A 17,484-nucleotide genomic window follows, 5' to 3' on the forward strand; every position below is an offset into this window, starting at 1 on the left:
TGTCTAAAGCATTATAGTATGACTTTAAGGGTAAGCATTATTGGAGATAAACATTTTAAAAAACATTTTAAAACCCTTTATCAGGAAAAACCAATTTTTTTTAAATTGAAAAGTTTATAAATATGGCTTGCATTTGTTAAATAATTCTGAAATGTTACAGCGACTATAAAAAAATAAAATGGAATAATAAAACAACAATTTAAAAAGAAACAAAGAATACGAATATATTTTATTGTTCGTATAGATACAAATAGTACACCAAACATCCAAACTAAGTCTAAGTTTCAATTCACCTTTAAAATAAATTTGTACTTTTCAAAATAACAGCTCTTTTAAAAAACTTTCCATTGCAAAAATAATTTTGCACCTCGCGCTGACTCTATTGATACAAAAAAATGAGCTTACCAATATTTATATATATTCAGACTTTTTGTCGATATTTGTATGTACAATTCTTAATCACGTTATTTTTTTTGTTTCCAGCGTTTTGCCAAGAAGCAAAACCTACTTTTTCCCATTTTCTTTTGGCAAACAATATAAGAGATCATTAATAAAGACTAATTGATATTATAGAAGGCAGTAAAGTAGAATTAAAAGCAGTAATAAAATTTTAGTTTCTGTTAAGGTAACGGTTTTGAGATACAAACGAATCATGGTTACGCATAGGAATTCAGCAGCTAACCCTTTCTGCTCGTTGCAGACGACAGGGCATGATCCGGTTGTTTCTTAAACCTGTACCAAATTCCCTGTAAACAATAAGCCATTGTGTGTGGAGAAGTTAAAAAAGGAGATATGGATTTCCTTAAATGCCTATACGTAAGAACATAGCTTTGACTAATGCTTTAAATCATGTTTATTTTTTTATAGTGGTATAAGGTTGATATGGCAATGAGGTCGTCCTCCGGTACTCTTCCGACATTCATTAGGAATTGTACCCGAAAACGAGCGAATACAACATAAAATTATCGAACCTTAAGAAAATATAATATCACAATACCTAAACCAAAATAATCACCTGCATTGAAAGTATTATAAAAGAAATCTTTAAAATGCCGTACATTTTTTGCAGAAAAATTGTGAGGACTGTATTATTAAAAAAAAAAACATCCTATAAATTCGTAATTTTAATGTGTTTTTTTGAACTACTGCAGTACATCACAGCTACTAAGAAAGCTTAAATCGAACAGCCTAGACTTTTTCTTTTATTCTCAATTAAATGAAGCCACAACGTTTTGTTTGATAAAACAAAAGTTAAACATGTGCCTTCATTCAATAAATTACTGGTTAATCTCGAGGACATTCACGGAATCTTTTTAAAAGTTCCCGATCCGCCAGTGACTCTTACACCCTGTTAACAATTAGATCTTAAGATAAATCCGAATGTTACCTAAAACTAAAAAGGTTCTTTTTTCTTTACGTTTTCCATTTATCAAAAATAAAATCAACTTTCGGTGGAGACAATAGATATAACGTTTCTCTTATCGAAAATTCAATATAATTCAATTTCAATTTCCGAAAGCACCTTACACGTTCGCTAGCTACCCTTTAATAATTTTCCTTGTTTCAGACTTTCCGTTAAATTTTATCGACAATATACTATTATATATTATATATATATATGATTTTGTAATTCACCTCACGAAACATGCAATCTGTTTTTAACATTTTTAATGTGTAATTAAAACAGAAACGAAAATATTTAACATGTAAAAATTAGAATAAATAGAATTTGCTTTTACTAACAACAGATAAATTAAAACAACTTTTTCACTGATGATTCGTTCTCAAGATAGAAGATTGTCGTCGAACAATGTGATTTTTAAAACCACCAAAGCTCCAGAACATCCGTGTACCGTTCTATATAAAACGCTTATTCATAGTAGATGGTTTCCATCGTTTAAAAATTAAAATATATTAAAATATACATCTAAATTCCACATTAATAAAAACGTTTTTAACAAATTTATACTCTTTTTCTGTGGGTCCGAAAGTAGCATTATACTCTGATAGATAACAAAAAAAAAACTTACAAACTAGCGCCTTAGCTGATGTTAAAATATTCTCTTTCTAGAAAGGGGTAACATTTTCCCACCATAACACTAAGGCTTTCATTGAATCAGACCTCGCTTTTGCATCTCTTCAGACATAGAACATTAAAAACACAACAAAAAAAATATAGTACTATTATTCCAATCATAATTTATCACAGATAACTCTTGTAGATTTTGAAAAGTTCACGCACTTTTAAAGGACTATATTTTTTTCTTTGAAAAAATAAAAAAGAATAACACAGTCATGTTTTCATCAACATCCCATTTAAAAAGCGTTGTGTAAATTGTAAAAAAGTATGGTCCACGAATTTAGAATTAGACATTAAGGATTCCAGATAACCTTCAGGTGATTTCACCTCAAATATACCCTGTATATTTGGTTGTACACGTACGGCTAATCACTTTAACCAAGAAGAAATTGTGATGTTTTCCCGACGCTAATGAAAACATAACCAAAAAACCTCATCAAACGTTAATTAATGTTGCCGTTAAAGGTCTGCTGAATCAGTATATCATCGTCGCCGATTAAGCCGTCGTTAGTTTCCATAACTGCAAAGTCGCCTTCCAGTTGAAATCCCTTTTCGTGCACGGCACCGAAACTCGACAAAAATTCAATATTGTTCACGGAGGCGTCAGTACGAATAGGCTGGCCATTTAACAAGCAGTCCGAATTTACTTGAAAAACGTAGTCGCCATTACTCAGGGGGGTGGATGTATATGATCCAGAGTTGGTTTGGAAACTTTTACTACCGTCGACCGCTTCCACCTTGAGATCCTGAGTGAAGGGCAGCGGCGTACTGGGTACAGATCTAGACGGATTACATTTATTCACATCGTAGGTTGATTCCATGCTCTGGGACCGAGTGATATTTCTAATACTACTATTCAAATTCAAAGTGAACTCGGGCAAGCAGCTGTTGCTGGCGGCAATGTCCAAATTGAATCCTATATTGTTGTTATCGCAGGGCTGCGCTTCCAACGTGCTGAAGAACCTCTTGACATGATTTTCTTGTCCAGGAATATCACAGAATTGTATATCGGAGATAAGTGACTCGTCTGGTGGTATCGCTGAATACAGCGGTACGGACTGTGACCTGGATATATCCGAATAGAGCGTCGGATCCGGCTGTGGTGGAATTTTCGATGCACTAGTATATTTTGGACAGTATTGAATCTTATTATTGGAGTTTAACAGTTGCTGTAACATTGGAGTGCTGGAAGCCGACATCGGCATGTAATTTTTCATAGCCGTCGGAATTTCTAGAGGCAGATCCGGTTCCTTTTTGATTATCAGAGATTTTCGGTTTTCATGCGACAACATGATACCTGTATTTTGACGCGTGGTGTTTTTGGTTCGCGGTATGGGAGTGTTGCGTGGACTGACAAACGGGCTCGCGTTCGTGCTAGAGCATTTGGACTGCGCGCTGCTCGGCGAATGCGGGCCTGGTGATATGGGTGTGAAATTGAAATTTTTACTCCTGGTATTCGGACTGGGCGGCACCGATTCTTCGGGTGTTTCAAAACTAACCCTCCTCCTAACGTTGCCGGAATTACCAGGTATTGTGGGCAACGTCGGTGAATTGAACGAAGCATTATGCGCCAGAGCGTTCAACGTCGAGGCGGGTATGGCCTCGGATAAGGTCAAATTAACATCGATGCTGGGTGATGTTGAAGATACAATGACCTTTTTTTCATTTTCTTCAAGCAACTGGCGCAAGGCGGAGAGTTGCTCTCTGTTATTAGGATTGGTATCAACGACTGCTTCACTGCCATTGAAGTATTTCGACAACTCTTCTTCATGCTGACTGTTGTTTGTTCCTAATAAATTAAAAAATATTCATTATAATAACACTTGAAATTTCCAAGAAAGTATCTATAGTATATATATATATATATATATATATATATATATATATATATATAATAAAACAGCCAATGTAGGTCATAAAAATGTTTATGACTTCGCTTCGCATTGTTGCCGCATCAAATTGGACTTTTGGTTTAGAACGTTTCCCCTTATTATTTAACATTCTAAAGAATTTTGTAGACATTTCACAAGAGGGTTAACTACTACCAACACAAATCGAATTTTAGGTATTAAAAATTAAAACTAAAATTAAGATCATTTGCGAATAGATGAATTAATGTATTTGGAAATATATAGATGGTGCGGTATACAAGCAAAACACAGATTTGAGAAAAATACTATAGCGGTATTTTAGGCAACAGTCTCTCCTAGATAAAATTAGGTTAAACTCTAAAACCAAAATGTAATACCTAGATATTCATCCATTGCATCCTTTTCGACATTGCTGATACTCTCAAGTCTTTCCCTAGTCAATGGAAAATCATCATCACATTCATTCAAATGGTTTTCACACTTATCAATAATCTTATCTGTAAAAAGAAACAGTAAAAAGAAAACGTTTGTGGCATTATAGTTTCGTCTTCAACCTTTAGAATCATCCTCTTGTAAGCACTGTAATTGTTGAGATCGAGAGTCGGCCAACGAAGCAGCATCCGTTTGTGTTGTGACGGTCTGCGCTGGCGCGTTGTACGTTGGAATATCACATGTTTGCAGTCTGGATTGGATCACCTTATATTTGGCCTTTCCCCGGGGCGTTTTGGTCGAGGTGGCGCTATTGGATTGACCAGCGCTACTCTGCAACTTGGGTATGGTCATTTTCTTAGCGACGATCCCCGAGACTGTTGGATTGGTTTTCTCCTGCCCACCACCTGAACAAATTATCTCACATTAAATGAATCGACTGTTTGATGGGTAATCACGAAAGTCAAATGTCAGAACTTTCCATTTACTAACTGATTAGGCCAATAAATCTATGTTACTATCTACCTTACTGCGGTATATAACATTCAATTTGCCAGGTACATTTATACCCAGAAAAAGGTAAAACTATTTTCAAAAATATAATACCAAATAATATTAATATTACGATATAATAATATTATTAAATATATTGCTTTTATTTTAGGTGTGCACTGCTATCATATCATCATATAACGAGTTGGTGAAAAAGTAATTTCCTGCCTGTTTCAAGTGTACGCGTTATTGACAGTTGAGTAACATCTTTCCAACCCGACCAAATACTTAGCATCACCTTACTTAGCGCCAATGCGAGCTTGAGAACTGTTTGTGAAGCTTTTCCGCGCTTTGACCACGATCTTTTCCCTAACTTAACTGTCGTACGTGAGTCATTTTTCATCACCCGTAATTTCATATCAGATTTCTTTTGATATCGGCAGCGATTCAGAACTATTAACTAGATCCATTAAATGTTTCACCATTATTTTATGTAGAATCAAAGTACTGAGCTTCTTTTGCATATCCAATCTTATGTAACAGGTTTAAAATTCTTTTATTATCAATGTTTAATTTTTTCAACAAAGCCAGATTCATCTTCAGGGTTGAAATTTTCGGGACGAAAACGAGAAAACCAATCTTGGCTGTGGCATTCTCTTAGGCGGCATAAATACGTCAGTGTTCAAACGCACTATAGTATGGATTCATTAAATAAGTATTACTGCTAATATGAATAAAAAAAGCGAAATTACTTTTTCGCCAACCTTATATATTGTCAATATTAACATTCTATTTTTTAAAAAATATCTAGAAACTGTTTTGTTTTTTGAAGTACTCACTTTTAAAACCTACAGATTTTTTGTGAAACAAAAAAACTGCTCCACTTCAGGCTATTTACAATTTAATTATTGACTTCAGTAAAAATTGAATAAAATTGTAAAAAATCACAAAACAAGCCTTTGAATAGATGACAAGAATGTGAGTTAATTTTTTAAGCTCCCAGCACATTTACTATGAGAAATAAGATACACAGGGAAAATTGATATATAACTTTATAGGAGATTTTGCAGAAATGTTTCACGACGTTCAATATCTAGATGCCACTTTGAACTTATTTGTTTTAATCGATTTGCTAAAAGCCGCGGAGGCCATGAATTGGTTCATTTCGTTTCCATGGTGCGTTTGTTTTTATTTTGGGTGCCATTTTCTGAGTGTAGAAGTAAAGAACAGTGCTTTTAGCGTTTTCCTACGTTTTCGTGATTAACCAGGTATACAGAAAGCAAAATAATGATACAAATTCCTTTCATAAAGTTTTTGACTCTAACAATTTAAGAATAGATAGGTCATGTTAAATCCAAAATTATCTAGATTAAGAATTTGTGGTGTGTGACTAACCCAGCATTGTTTTTACCTGGTATGTATACAAATATGTACATAGATTTTTGTATGTATATATATAGATATATACTGGTATTTTAAGTTAACTTATTTTTCACCTTTTTACCAACAAAAGGGCAAAAGGCAAATGTGGATAGTTCTAAAACTATAGGCCCCAGTATAAACCCAAAATATGTTCAAATGACTCTATGTCAAAAATATGAAGGTATATGTGACTACTCTACAAGAACATTTGTATCATAATGTCAATCAATATTTGAATAATGTCAAGTTGCATTGTATATTTAAAATATACTTATTAAAGTAGCATCCATTTATAAGGGGTTAAAGTACATAAATAAATATATCTTGGTTAAGTATCCACATATGATGTAGCATAAGTCTTCTTAACCAAAAATTAAAAAAGTTAAAAAGAAGTTGGAAAAAGTGAAATTTTTGTTTATAATCTGTTATGGTTAACTCTGTAGGCCAAGATGAGATAAAGTTTATAGAGGCAAGGCAAATATCTCATGTTTCACTTAGCAACTCCGTCAATATTGTCTTATTATATTGCGTGTAGGTTTTTAAGCTATCTACCTTGTTTTATACCTATATAGATTCTACCATGTCAATAAGGTAATAGTAATTTTACACATATTTTTTAAAAATATAAATTTAAAACATTTTCTATGTAATGGTTTTCAGGATAAAATGTTACAATTATTATGTTAAGAATATGAATGGTAAGTATATGATATATTTTTGGATTAAAGAAGTTATTAGAATTATAACAGGGCGGGATGAGGTACTAATGAAATGTGAGATATATATATATATATATATATATTTTGCCGCAACTGCATGGCAAATTTTGTCAAAGAATCAATCAAATGAGTTGCGTTTCTATTGAATTGAGTTGAAAACTATTGAGTTTTCTCTCTGATGATATATCACATGAAACAAACACAGACTTACCGGTACCGTTGCATACCACATCGCTTAGCACCGGTTTTTGAAAGCTATGGAAGTCAGGTAACGTTGTTAATTGAGTGAACTCTGAAGGTTTATCACAGTTAATTCTGCCCTGAGTCGGACTGACACTGTTGCTGTTGCTACCGCAACTGCTGCTGGCCGTGCTGTTCTCGCCACTGGCCCCGTCCTGAGCTGTCGTTAAAGCAGAGCTGATGGACGAGGCGGGAACGCTTTGCGATCGACATTTTTTCGCTCCAGGTCTTCCAGGTTCCGATTTAATTGATGCCTAGAAGGAACTCGCTTAGTTCAACTGGCTAAACTATTGTATAGCTATTATACCTGTAATTTTCGCTTTCTGTCTTTGTCCTCGCTCCTCTGCTGTATCTTTTTTTGTAATTGTAGTTGTGTTACTCTATGTTTAGTAATATCTTTATTTACCGTATCTTCTTCACGAAAAAAGAAAAACAAAAATGTATAACGAAAATCAAAAACATAAACCAATATACTAACCTTTTCCTTGTGAATCTAAAGAGCACGTTAGTTTATTGGCGGAATCCGAACCGGAACCAAATGAGCAATGCTTCACTAAGTAAACGGCCAGAGACTGAAGAGATGTGAAATGAACACCCAACTGCTGCTGAGCCCAATCTTTCACTGTCAACCAAGCTGCGTACGTTAAACTGGATTGTGTCGTTGGAGCTTCAGTTGACTAAAATTCAAGCACACGTTGCTGAAATAGAACTTGAGTTAAACGTTTATTGTTTAATTACCAGTGGTTTATCGGAGAGGTCCGGCAAAAATGGTGTTTTCAAACTCACACTTCTTCTCAACCCTGAATAACAGTATTTGGAGTTGCCCCTCTGGCCTAGACGGCGAGCTCTGACGTTTGGAAATACTTGCTTCATGACCTTGCCGAAATCGGCTTGGGACAGAGACTTAATATTGTTTGTTTTGCAGTACTGCCTAAAGAATGGATACAAAACTACATAAAGTATTAGCTTTTTTTAGGGTGGTGGAATTTCTGAAAAAGTTCTGCTAGTCACAGAGCACGGTAATTTTTAAGGTGTTAAAATCAATCTTAATTATTCATTGATTATAGCTATTCATAACTTATTCGTTGAATTGGTTTGGTGAAAAATACAAAAATTATTGGAAGTTGGAAGTTTTTTTACCGAAAAATTATATTTAAGAACAAAGTGCGTTTTTGATTAATTGGATATGTAGATAAATACAACTGTTGTTTAGGAAGTCTACCAGACAGAAGGGCGCCGTCAGAAATTCACCTTATTTCCTTAAATATGGAGCGTTACTGATAATGATGATTATTACTGACCGATAATTAATTATTTGTTTTTAAATTTGCACAACATCGACCTGGAAGTGTTTTGATTTCGATAAGGTACAACATTACGTCAAAGAACCCTTCAAGATCTTGCAATCTAGCTGCCATACTGGGACTGAAACACGCTCCGGAATATCTTAAGGTTCCTCAAATAATTATACTTAAAAAGTCGTACCTCACAGGCCTATTTCGCTACTACCTGCGATATCAAAATTATTTGAGAAACTGCTGTTAAAGCGTATTAAACTATTTATAGAAATACCTGATTTCCAGTTTGAACTCAACAATCGACCAAGTACACAGAAAAGAAATACTACTCTGCAATATTCCTGGACGTCTCAAAAGGTCTTGGCCGGGTTTTGATATCTTTTCGAAAGAAAATTTGCAGTATCGCATGAAGGGACATTCTCAACACAACCCTATTTCAGCTGGAGTTCCCCATGGTTGTGTCTCGGGGCCACTCCTGTATCTGCTCTATACTGCTGATATCCCAACAAAACAAACGGTACTTGGAACATTTGCCGACGACACAATTATGACAAAATATATATCTCTGCCTAGAACTGTAGAAAAAGTACAAGTGACAGTCAGCAAGATCTATAAATTGACTAGAAATTGGAACATACAGCTTAGTCTGTTCCTCAAAATCTGTTCAAGTTAATTTTGCATAGCAAAATAATAAAATTCTTATTATATCTTTTGGCGGGTGCAAGTTTCCTCAAGGGAAATCAGATAAATATCTCGGCATCCATCTCGATGGTAGATTAAATAGGAAACAAAATCAAGCAACTGTAATGGTTAGTCGGAAGATACTTTCAACTTGCCCTAAAATCAAAGAGAATAGTTTTATCAGACAATCATAAAGACAATCATAAAACCAAGTTGGGCCTATGGGGTGCAAATATGAGGTTGTCCTAAAACATGAAACCAAGTAGTAATCCAACGCTGCCAAAACAACGTTCTACAATTATTTACCAACGCTTATCGCCACGTAACGTAACTTAACTAGCGTTTAACGCACGATGACCTTGAAATTAAAGGAATTTATAGAAGATTTCGCCTTAAAACATCAAATAATGTAACTAAATCAAAGCAACATGGAAGCAATACTGGACAACACGCAGGAAATCAGGAGATTGAAACGAACGAAACCGCACAAACGAATAGTGTTTAAGTCTTATTCTTAACTTTAGCTGAAGTAGTTTAGTTTTAATTTCAATTACATACTGATGTAATCCGGTGCTCGCCTTGCCTGTATATTAATGGAAGTACAATAGAAGAGTAGTAATAAATTAATTCGTATACTAAGATTGTACTAAGCATATCTAATGCTAGATGTAATTCATAGCAAAAATACTTCCTCTGTGGGTATGTCAACAAATGGGTATCACATTTAAAGTCAACTTTTGTTATTTCGAAATTAGCAAAAGTATACGGTGTCATAAGTCGATGAGAATGATGATCAATTCAGATGGCCCGGGGAAAGAGAGAAAACTTAAATACAGCAGTGATTGTCTAAGTTAAAGACGTGAAAGCAAATATAAATGGTTCTATGAAAAAAAAATAGAGGAGCACGACTAAATGTGTCACTCTTGAAGGAGAGTATCAGTATCTTGATGAATAAAACTGAATTTTGCACAGAAATTGTTGTTTATTACTTAGGCCCGAAACGCTGTAGAGAACGGCAGAAATAACATTTAAACTCAAAGTTAAAAACTAATAGAAATATTTGTATATTGTTGTATATGAATTATTATTTAACATATTATATATTATTTCAATTTAAAGTTATATCACTATAAAAAAATCAATTCGAATAAGATCTAAGAACTTTGAAAAAAAATTACAATTTTTAAACTGCCGTGCCTGAGATAACGCATCGTTGAATTTTATACAGATCCGTCGTTTTAACTGATAAAAATAGCCTAAAAAATACACAAATACTTCAAGATTTCTTGATTAGCCAAGCTATGTAACTGCAATAATGTAACATTAGCTTTTGGTCATTCCGTCTACCTCAAATGCAGAGTCGTCCATTTTTCAATTGCATAGAGAATTTTTGCGTTTTATTTTTGCAAATCTTCGCTTATAGCATGATAACACCGTAAGTTTGTTCGTACTGAAGGCGCGAATTAAAAATAATCCTTTTATTATTAATAACTATTTATTATCTCTCATATTTTTCTACTTTTGATTTACTACTGTTAACATTACTTAAATAATAATACCCTACGTATCTTTTTCTCAGATTATTTGCAAAAAATATTGTCCAACATTTTTATTTCACAAAATGCGTGATAATTAAGTAATATATTCCGTACTAGACTTCTTGGCTCTTAATTATCGCCGGTAATAAATAAGTTTTATTTGCAATTATTATCTGTATTTTCAACTAACTAAAATACTTATCTAATCTCATTAATGTTCTGATGAAATCTGTGGAATTCTAAAAAAATATACTTATACCTTGCACGGGTAAATCGATGATTAATGTTTTACTACAAAAGAACATTTAAGGGGTTTCAAAAATGTTAGAACATGTCTAGAGTATTTTCCCAAAGTTTAAAATCGCGGAAATGTTTAGAATAAAAAACTGGGCATCGTTATAAAAATGTTTTAAAGAGCGTGTAAACAAGTCTCTTCACTTTTAACTGAGACAGCGCGAGGTGAATTGATGCAACGTCCACCTTATTCGCCATATTCATTTCCCTCTGACTTCTGGCAGATTTTACAGAATTTTCAATAAATCGATTTACTTATTATGCAAAAATATAGTGAAAAATATGTATTTTTGAACTTAAATTCCTAACAAAAAACCGAGTACTCACTCATAAACATCATAGACCTCCTTCTTTGGCAGTGAAATGTTCGGGTCCTCCTCCAGATGCGTCTGGATCCACACTATCGTTCGAGATATTTCCGATCTACTACCCAAAGGATTTAGGGGTTGTCTAAAGGGGTCGACGATATCAGCCACTTCACCGGGCAACTTCAGGCAGAGATAGTATTTTTCATTCTGGGTGAGGGTCTTGATTTTGCTCAAAATAACTTCAACGGTTTCTAGTGACTTTTCACTGCAACACGATGGTACAAAAAATATAATAATCAACAGAAGGTATGGCCTGTCATAAAAACTGAAAAATACTCCCACCAAAAAAGTGGTTCATTATATTTATGCAAAATGCCAGGGGCTTGGATGTATCTCTTATCACATTTAAATATCTGAAAACAGTTAATTCATGAGCTGCTAAGCTCTCCAGCACCCTTGAGCCCATCCTTTATCGTTAACATCAAAATAACCACTTTTAACATCCACACAAGTTTTTAAAGGTGTTTGATGGAGCAATTAATGTCGAAGATGTCGGTCTGTATACACTGAATAAATTAATAATACTAAAGGGAAAACTATTATTTTATGTAGAGAAATGTCGAAAGTATCCAATTTAACAGTTAGGTTGGGTTGTATAACAGTTCTTTACATTGATATATCGCCTTTTCACCAACAGATATCTCTAATCAAAATACATGCAAGCGTGTAACATGGATAAACCTAATAGTTATGTTAAAAAGCAATATGCGTCCTTTTAATAGCCACTAATAGAAAACCATTAGTTGGTTTAGGTTACTATAAAGTTTATGCCTGAGACAAAAAAAACTAATAGTAGCAAGAAGATTGATGAAGCCCTTTTTTTCCTTGAAGTCCTTGATGAACATCAATTTCGGAATAATAGGTTTGTAGATAATAGCTTAAAAATGCAATATACCACGTAAAAGTTGCCAAAAAATTTCTAAAAACTTAGACAATGGGTTTGGAATTCTGGATTTATTTGGTTATGAAAACAAAAAATTATAGGGCATTTCAATCCCTTGTCTTCTAGGTTTTCACTGACACTTTTAAATCAGTAGAAGAAACATTTAATGTCATATAATCATATAATAGAATAAATGTATTATTAAAAAAAAAATAAATTGAAAGAAAAAGTCGAGAACCCAATAAATTATTAAGCATTAAATACGTCAAAGGTAGAGTTCTTAATATGTAATATTAACATTTATATTCCTCTTATTGTGATTATTTTAATATCACATTTAATACTCATCATATGATAGAAAGCATTATTTTTTTAAATTTCACTGAATTACCACAACAATCGCATTTTAAAAAAGTATGTCCCATTGCATTAAAATATTTATTAATACTCCATAAGCCTATGGTATTTCTTTGCAAAAATAGCAACGTGAAATTTATCCATCATATTAAGCGGGCAATTTCATTCTAATAGATGATTAATTGGAATTAGAACAAACTATACATAATATCAACCAGCGATCATCACTGCAAACTTTATTAGATTCTGACATTGAACGTATATATACGAATTAAATGCGACCAAATTAGATGATTTTCAAACTTGCCATTATTTTTTAAATTTCAATCAACATTGTAGATTAAGTTTTGTCAATATTCTTAAATAGAAAATCGATAGAAAACTTTATTTTCAACTCAAAACCGTCTGCATATAGTACCGCAAAAAATTTTAATCCTAAATTGGCTATTTTACTCTATAATCTTGATGTAATTTATCCGTTATCTAAACAATGAAAGAAAATTACCGTGTTCATAAAAAATAGTCAGTCTTATAGACGGTATTAAAACTAAGGATTAATATTTAAGAAAAGTATATAACGTGATATAACACTTCTAGGGAATCCCTTGTTCTTTTCCGGGAACCGCACATCCCCCCGCTTCATCCCTTAACCCCCAACAGGAAAGGAAATCGTTGGTTTTATAGTGCTACGGAAAAAATCTAAATAATTCGATTCGACATTAAAACAAGGTTCCTGTACGATTTGTTTATTTTAAAATGTTATTAATCTGTTCGGCTTTAGCTATAAATATAACTGTCAATTAAATGCTGTTGTACGTACCTAAGTACATTGGTTGGCCCGTCTTCCCTCTTGATCTCCGGGAAAACAGAGTTGGCATCTGGATCTTCCTTAATAAGCGCATTTTCCGTCGGTTTTTCTACTGCGAGACACTTCGTGTTGCCATTGTTCAAATTATTGGTGGGTCTTTCGATAACCGCCGTCACAGATTGTTGGTAATCGTCCGGCCATTGTTCATTTTCCATCGTTGCCGGTGTTTCAGCGACGATTTTAAACGGTTCTCACATTTACGACACAACTTTTATACACTTTTCCGGCGAGAAAACCAACATGAAACCGGAACATTTTATTGTCAACTTAAATCAGCTGGTTCCCAATGGACGACGGCAAGCGGCCTGCTGCTTCCACTTCTTTTCCCCTCTCACTCAATCAGACTATTCACAGGAGATTCGCAGGAGTGTTTTCCGAACATAGCCGATAGCTAAACGCAGTGTCGTAGTTCGAAAGCATAAATTTAAAATCTGTAAAATTCAACAATGACACCTCAAATTAGGAGAAATATTGGATCTACTTAAAAATTATTTATTTTTTGTACGTAAAAGTATCCTTTAAATCATACCATAATCATAAATGGATATATTTCGGCATAATATACCTTATATGAACCACCACTGGACATTTCGGAGAATTTCACGAAAAATCATACGTCTGCTTTGAGCTTAAAAACCTTTATTTTCCCCCAGAAAAAGAAAGAAAATCCCTAAGCGTATGATTTAAATATTAATTTAAATAATATATCTTTGTCATATTATAAAGTATCATTGATATATTAAACAATTAAAATGAAAAATAACTTATTAATACAATGAATTATAAATACTATGTGATATTACAATTAAGTTGGCGACTCTTGACAACTTTGAAGGCTGTCATATGGTATATTTAATTTTTACAAATCATCTTCAGATTTTTTTAGGTGTAAATCTTTTTGTACTTCCTACTTTAAAAAACAGTTTACAGAAGAAAACAGTATATTGTATTTTATCATTATAAATTATATTTTGAAGGAAAAATGCCTGCCGGAGGTGCTCTATTTGGCAGAACAGCTACAGGTCCTGGTTCGACCGGGGGTAACAAACATTTAGTCGAAATGAAAGCTGGAAAAATGAATTTGAAAGGTAAAGGAAGGAATTTTTTAAAATCTATTTACTAGTGATAGTAAAATCTTTACAGGAAAAATGGTGTATCCAGACAAGCGTAAAGGTTTATTATATATATACCAGAGTGAAGATTCCTTAATGCATTTTTGCTGGCAAGACAGAACTACAGGTGTAGTTGAAGATGATCTTATTATATTCCCTGATGATTGTGAATATGTAAAAGTACCCCAATGCACCACTGGAAGAGCATATTTATTAAAATTTAAATTAACCAACAGGAAATTCTTTTTTTGGCTTCAGGTAGGCTAAAAGTAAAAATCTATAAATTGTGTAATTAAATACCTTAATTTCTGTAGGAACCTAAAACAGACAATGATGTCGAACATTGTGTAAGAATTAATGATTTATTGAATAACCCTTCGACCGCTGCCCAGTCGTCGGATAGGCCAGAGCAGGATCTGCAGGCATTATTAAACAGTATGTCTCAGGCCCAACTGATGCAACTGTTTGGTGGTGCTGAACAGATGACTGGCTTGTCAAGTCTCTTAGGGACTATGCGGTGAGTTGCAATTAAAACATGGTGATTATGTTATTAAGTGATATTATTTCAGAGGACCAGGCAGTGCACGAACTACAGTTCCTGCTTTAACTCATCGTACAGCAGCAAGTACACCTACCACAACAACAAGCACTACTGCTCCACAGCCACCAGCAGCTACAACTCCAACAACTCCCCAAAATGCCCCAATACCGGTACGTATAAGAGGATTACATTTTTTTTACTGTAGTAGGTTGTACTGTATGTGCTTTTAATAGGTTAGTACACCTGATGCACCGAGAATTGTTAGGACAAGTGCTGTTGCACCTGATCCGAATCCTTCAACAACTCCAATTAGATTATCTGACTTGCAGAATTTCTTACAAGGAATTTCTGCACCGGCTGCAGCCATACAGCAACCACAATCAGGTACAGACAGCTTTCTATGAAAATAGCGCTGGTTTGATTTTCGTTTTTTTCTTTTGCGACATTTTGCAGTGGACTTGTCAAGTGCACTGACAACAGACGCGCTTTCAAGTATAATAAATAGTCCTGAAGCATTACAACAATTACAAGAGCATTTGCCACCCATTGACGCTAATACTCAGGAAGCTTTAAGATCTACCTTAATTTCCCCGCAATTTCAACAGGCAAGTAATAGAAATCTGTCTATCCTGAGTACATTTTCACTATCAATATTAGAGTTATATATTTTGTGTCAGTAGTAATAAAATTGTATCAAACTCATTTTATTTTTCCAGGCGGTCTCCCAGTTTTCTAGTGCTTTAGAATCTGGACAATTAGGGCCTGTGGTGTCGCAATTAGCGGTTAATCCTGAAGCTGTAGCTGCTGCTGCTTCAGGAAATATGCAGGAATTCGTTAAAGCCCTGGAGAAAAACTCCGGAAGTAGTTCTGAAACAAATAACAAGGACAAAAACAAAGGAGCCAAAAAGGATACAAAAAAGGATGATGATGACGAGGAGATGCAGCTAGATTGATTTTAATCAGTTTTCCTGTTTTTAACGACAAACGAGCGATTCAATGGAATATTTAATATAAAACAATTAATTCAAATATTTTATAATTATCACTGATTTACTTGCAATTATTACAAATTCGTGTTTTGTGAAAGACTTGTCTATGCTTAGACGCTTTTTCCACTTTTAATTTTGTATTGTTTACTCAATATATGTGTTTTGCTTTCACTAAAAAAAGTGTTTTACTTTTGAATTTTATCTGGATAGATCGTAAGTTAAAGTTCAGATTTTAACACCACAGTTTTACCTCCCATTTTGAGGAAAAAGGGTCGTACTAGAAAAATAGCTACCAGATTGATGACAAAATATATAAACAAATAGTTTAGACTCTGGCCGACGCGTTACCATCTTCAACTCTTATAACGTAGATTATTCGTCGTTTCTGCTATACGTAAAGCAACCACGGGCGCATAAATTTTTAAATCAAAATCTGGCAGCTCTGTATCGCAAAATTCCAGCAGGTAATTTCGAATTGGAAGACATTTTACATTTGAAACGATATTATAACGGAAAACGAGCGTGTTAAAACAATATTAAATGAAGTTATTTAATTTTAAAGTGTTTACAAGATATTTCTATTTTCGAAATCAGCTTTTGATTTAATTTTATATCTGAAAAATCATTACTAAATGCATTTCTTAACAAAGCACTAATCGATTATTAAAGGTAATAAATACGTTAATTTGTGCATCAAGAGTTAAAATGAAGAAGTTAAGACGAATTAAAGATGCAAAGAACAATGCAATATTATTTAAAAATTTAAGTAAAGAAATTATTATTTTAACCAGCCTGGCTTATTTATTGTTTTGTCGTACCATATAAATACATAAATGTAATGAAAATATGCTGCAGTCAAAATGAAACTAACTTCATAATTTGCATAGAAATTTGTAAAAATGTTAAGGCATTGATAAACATTAAGGTGTTTAACAATTAATGCAATAAGATATGTGACTATATGACTATTTATAGATGTAAGTTATGAAAAATCAGTAGTTTAGTATTAAATTTAATGATTATTATCCTTTAATATGTATATGTTTATAACTTACAAGTAAAAAAAAGATCAGGTATACCTATATTTGATGCCTGAAGATGTTATAGTTCTAACAATAATCTTATGATACTTTGTTCTAACGTTCAGTGCTGTAGTAATTTAAACTGATCAGTACCTTGTTGATCATTGAAACTTAATGGAAATTATATGTAACTAAATGCCATTTAAAAAATGTTAGTGAGTGTTAGTTCTTAAGATAGTTACTCACTTATACCTTTCTGATCTTATACTCAAAATACTCT

The 17,484-nt window shown here is 33.4% G+C and overlaps 2 protein-coding genes across 3 annotated transcripts; one reads left to right on the forward strand and one right to left on the reverse strand.

The window, feature by feature from the left end:
- Positions 1–198: 198 nt before the first annotated feature.
- LOC143195636 (uncharacterized) lies at positions 199–13,921 on the reverse strand. Of its 2 annotated transcripts, none has more exons than XM_076402937.1 (9): positions 13,493–13,921; positions 11,392–11,637; positions 7,992–8,184; positions 7,732–7,930; positions 7,561–7,667; positions 7,225–7,507; positions 4,506–4,787; positions 4,329–4,448; positions 199–3,869 (listed from the first exon to the last, which is right to left on the reverse strand). In XM_076402937.1, exons 1-9 carry the CDS (start codon positions 13,693–13,695, stop codon positions 2,524–2,526), a joined length of 2,979 nt encoding a protein of 992 aa, XP_076259052.1. In that variant the 5' UTR covers positions 13,696–13,921; the 3' UTR covers positions 199–2,523. The 2 variants fall into 2 exon arrangements, with proteins under 2 accessions (XP_076259052.1, XP_076259053.1); XM_076402938.1 differs by having other exon boundaries at positions 7,561–7,664; positions 13,493–13,890.
- Positions 13,922–14,370: 449 nt separating this feature from the next.
- Positions 14,371–16,299, forward strand: LOC143195642 (proteasomal ubiquitin receptor ADRM1 homolog). Its single transcript, XM_076402942.1, has 7 exons — positions 14,371–14,628; positions 14,684–14,910; positions 14,967–15,169; positions 15,222–15,363; positions 15,427–15,577; positions 15,647–15,798; positions 15,910–16,299. The coding sequence occupies exons 1-7, from the start codon at positions 14,523–14,525 to the stop codon at positions 16,144–16,146; spliced, it is 1,218 nt and encodes a 405-aa protein (XP_076259057.1). The 5' UTR covers positions 14,371–14,522; the 3' UTR covers positions 16,147–16,299.
- The last annotated feature ends 1,185 nt before the right edge of the window (positions 16,300–17,484 follow it).

This window comes from Rhynchophorus ferrugineus, unplaced genomic scaffold (assembly GCF_030347505.1).
Source record: "Rhynchophorus ferrugineus isolate W39M unplaced genomic scaffold, kcgeb_rfMv2 rfM4, whole genome shotgun sequence".
In the NCBI taxonomy this organism is placed as follows: Eukaryota; Metazoa; Arthropoda; class Insecta; order Coleoptera; family Curculionidae; genus Rhynchophorus; species Rhynchophorus ferrugineus.

What these genes read in the sequence shown, in the direction of transcription:
- LOC143195636 (XM_076402937.1), bottom strand. Translation starts at nt 13,695, where the DNA reads ATGGAAAATGAACAATGGCCGGACGATTACCAACAATCTGTGACGGCG. An exon ending in GAGGTCTATGATGTTTATGA is followed by an intron (nt 8,185 to 11,391) that starts GTGAGTACTCGG and finishes TCCATTCTTTAG; the next exon opens with GCAGTACTGCAAAACAAACA. An exon ending in TTTAGATTCACAAGGAAAAG is followed by an intron (nt 7,668 to 7,731) that starts GTTAGTATATTG and finishes TTTTTCGTGAAG; the next exon opens with AAGATACGGTAAATAAAGAT.
- LOC143195642 (XM_076402942.1), top strand. Translation starts at nt 14,523, where the DNA reads ATGCCTGCCGGAGGTGCTCTATTTGGCAGAACAGCTACAGGTCCTGGT. An exon ending in CCCAAAATGCCCCAATACCG is followed by an intron (nt 15,364 to 15,426) that starts GTACGTATAAGA and finishes TGCTTTTAATAG; the next exon opens with GTTAGTACACCTGATGCACC. An exon ending in TTTCCCCGCAATTTCAACAG is followed by an intron (nt 15,799 to 15,909) that starts GCAAGTAATAGA and finishes TTATTTTTCCAG; the next exon opens with GCGGTCTCCCAGTTTTCTAG.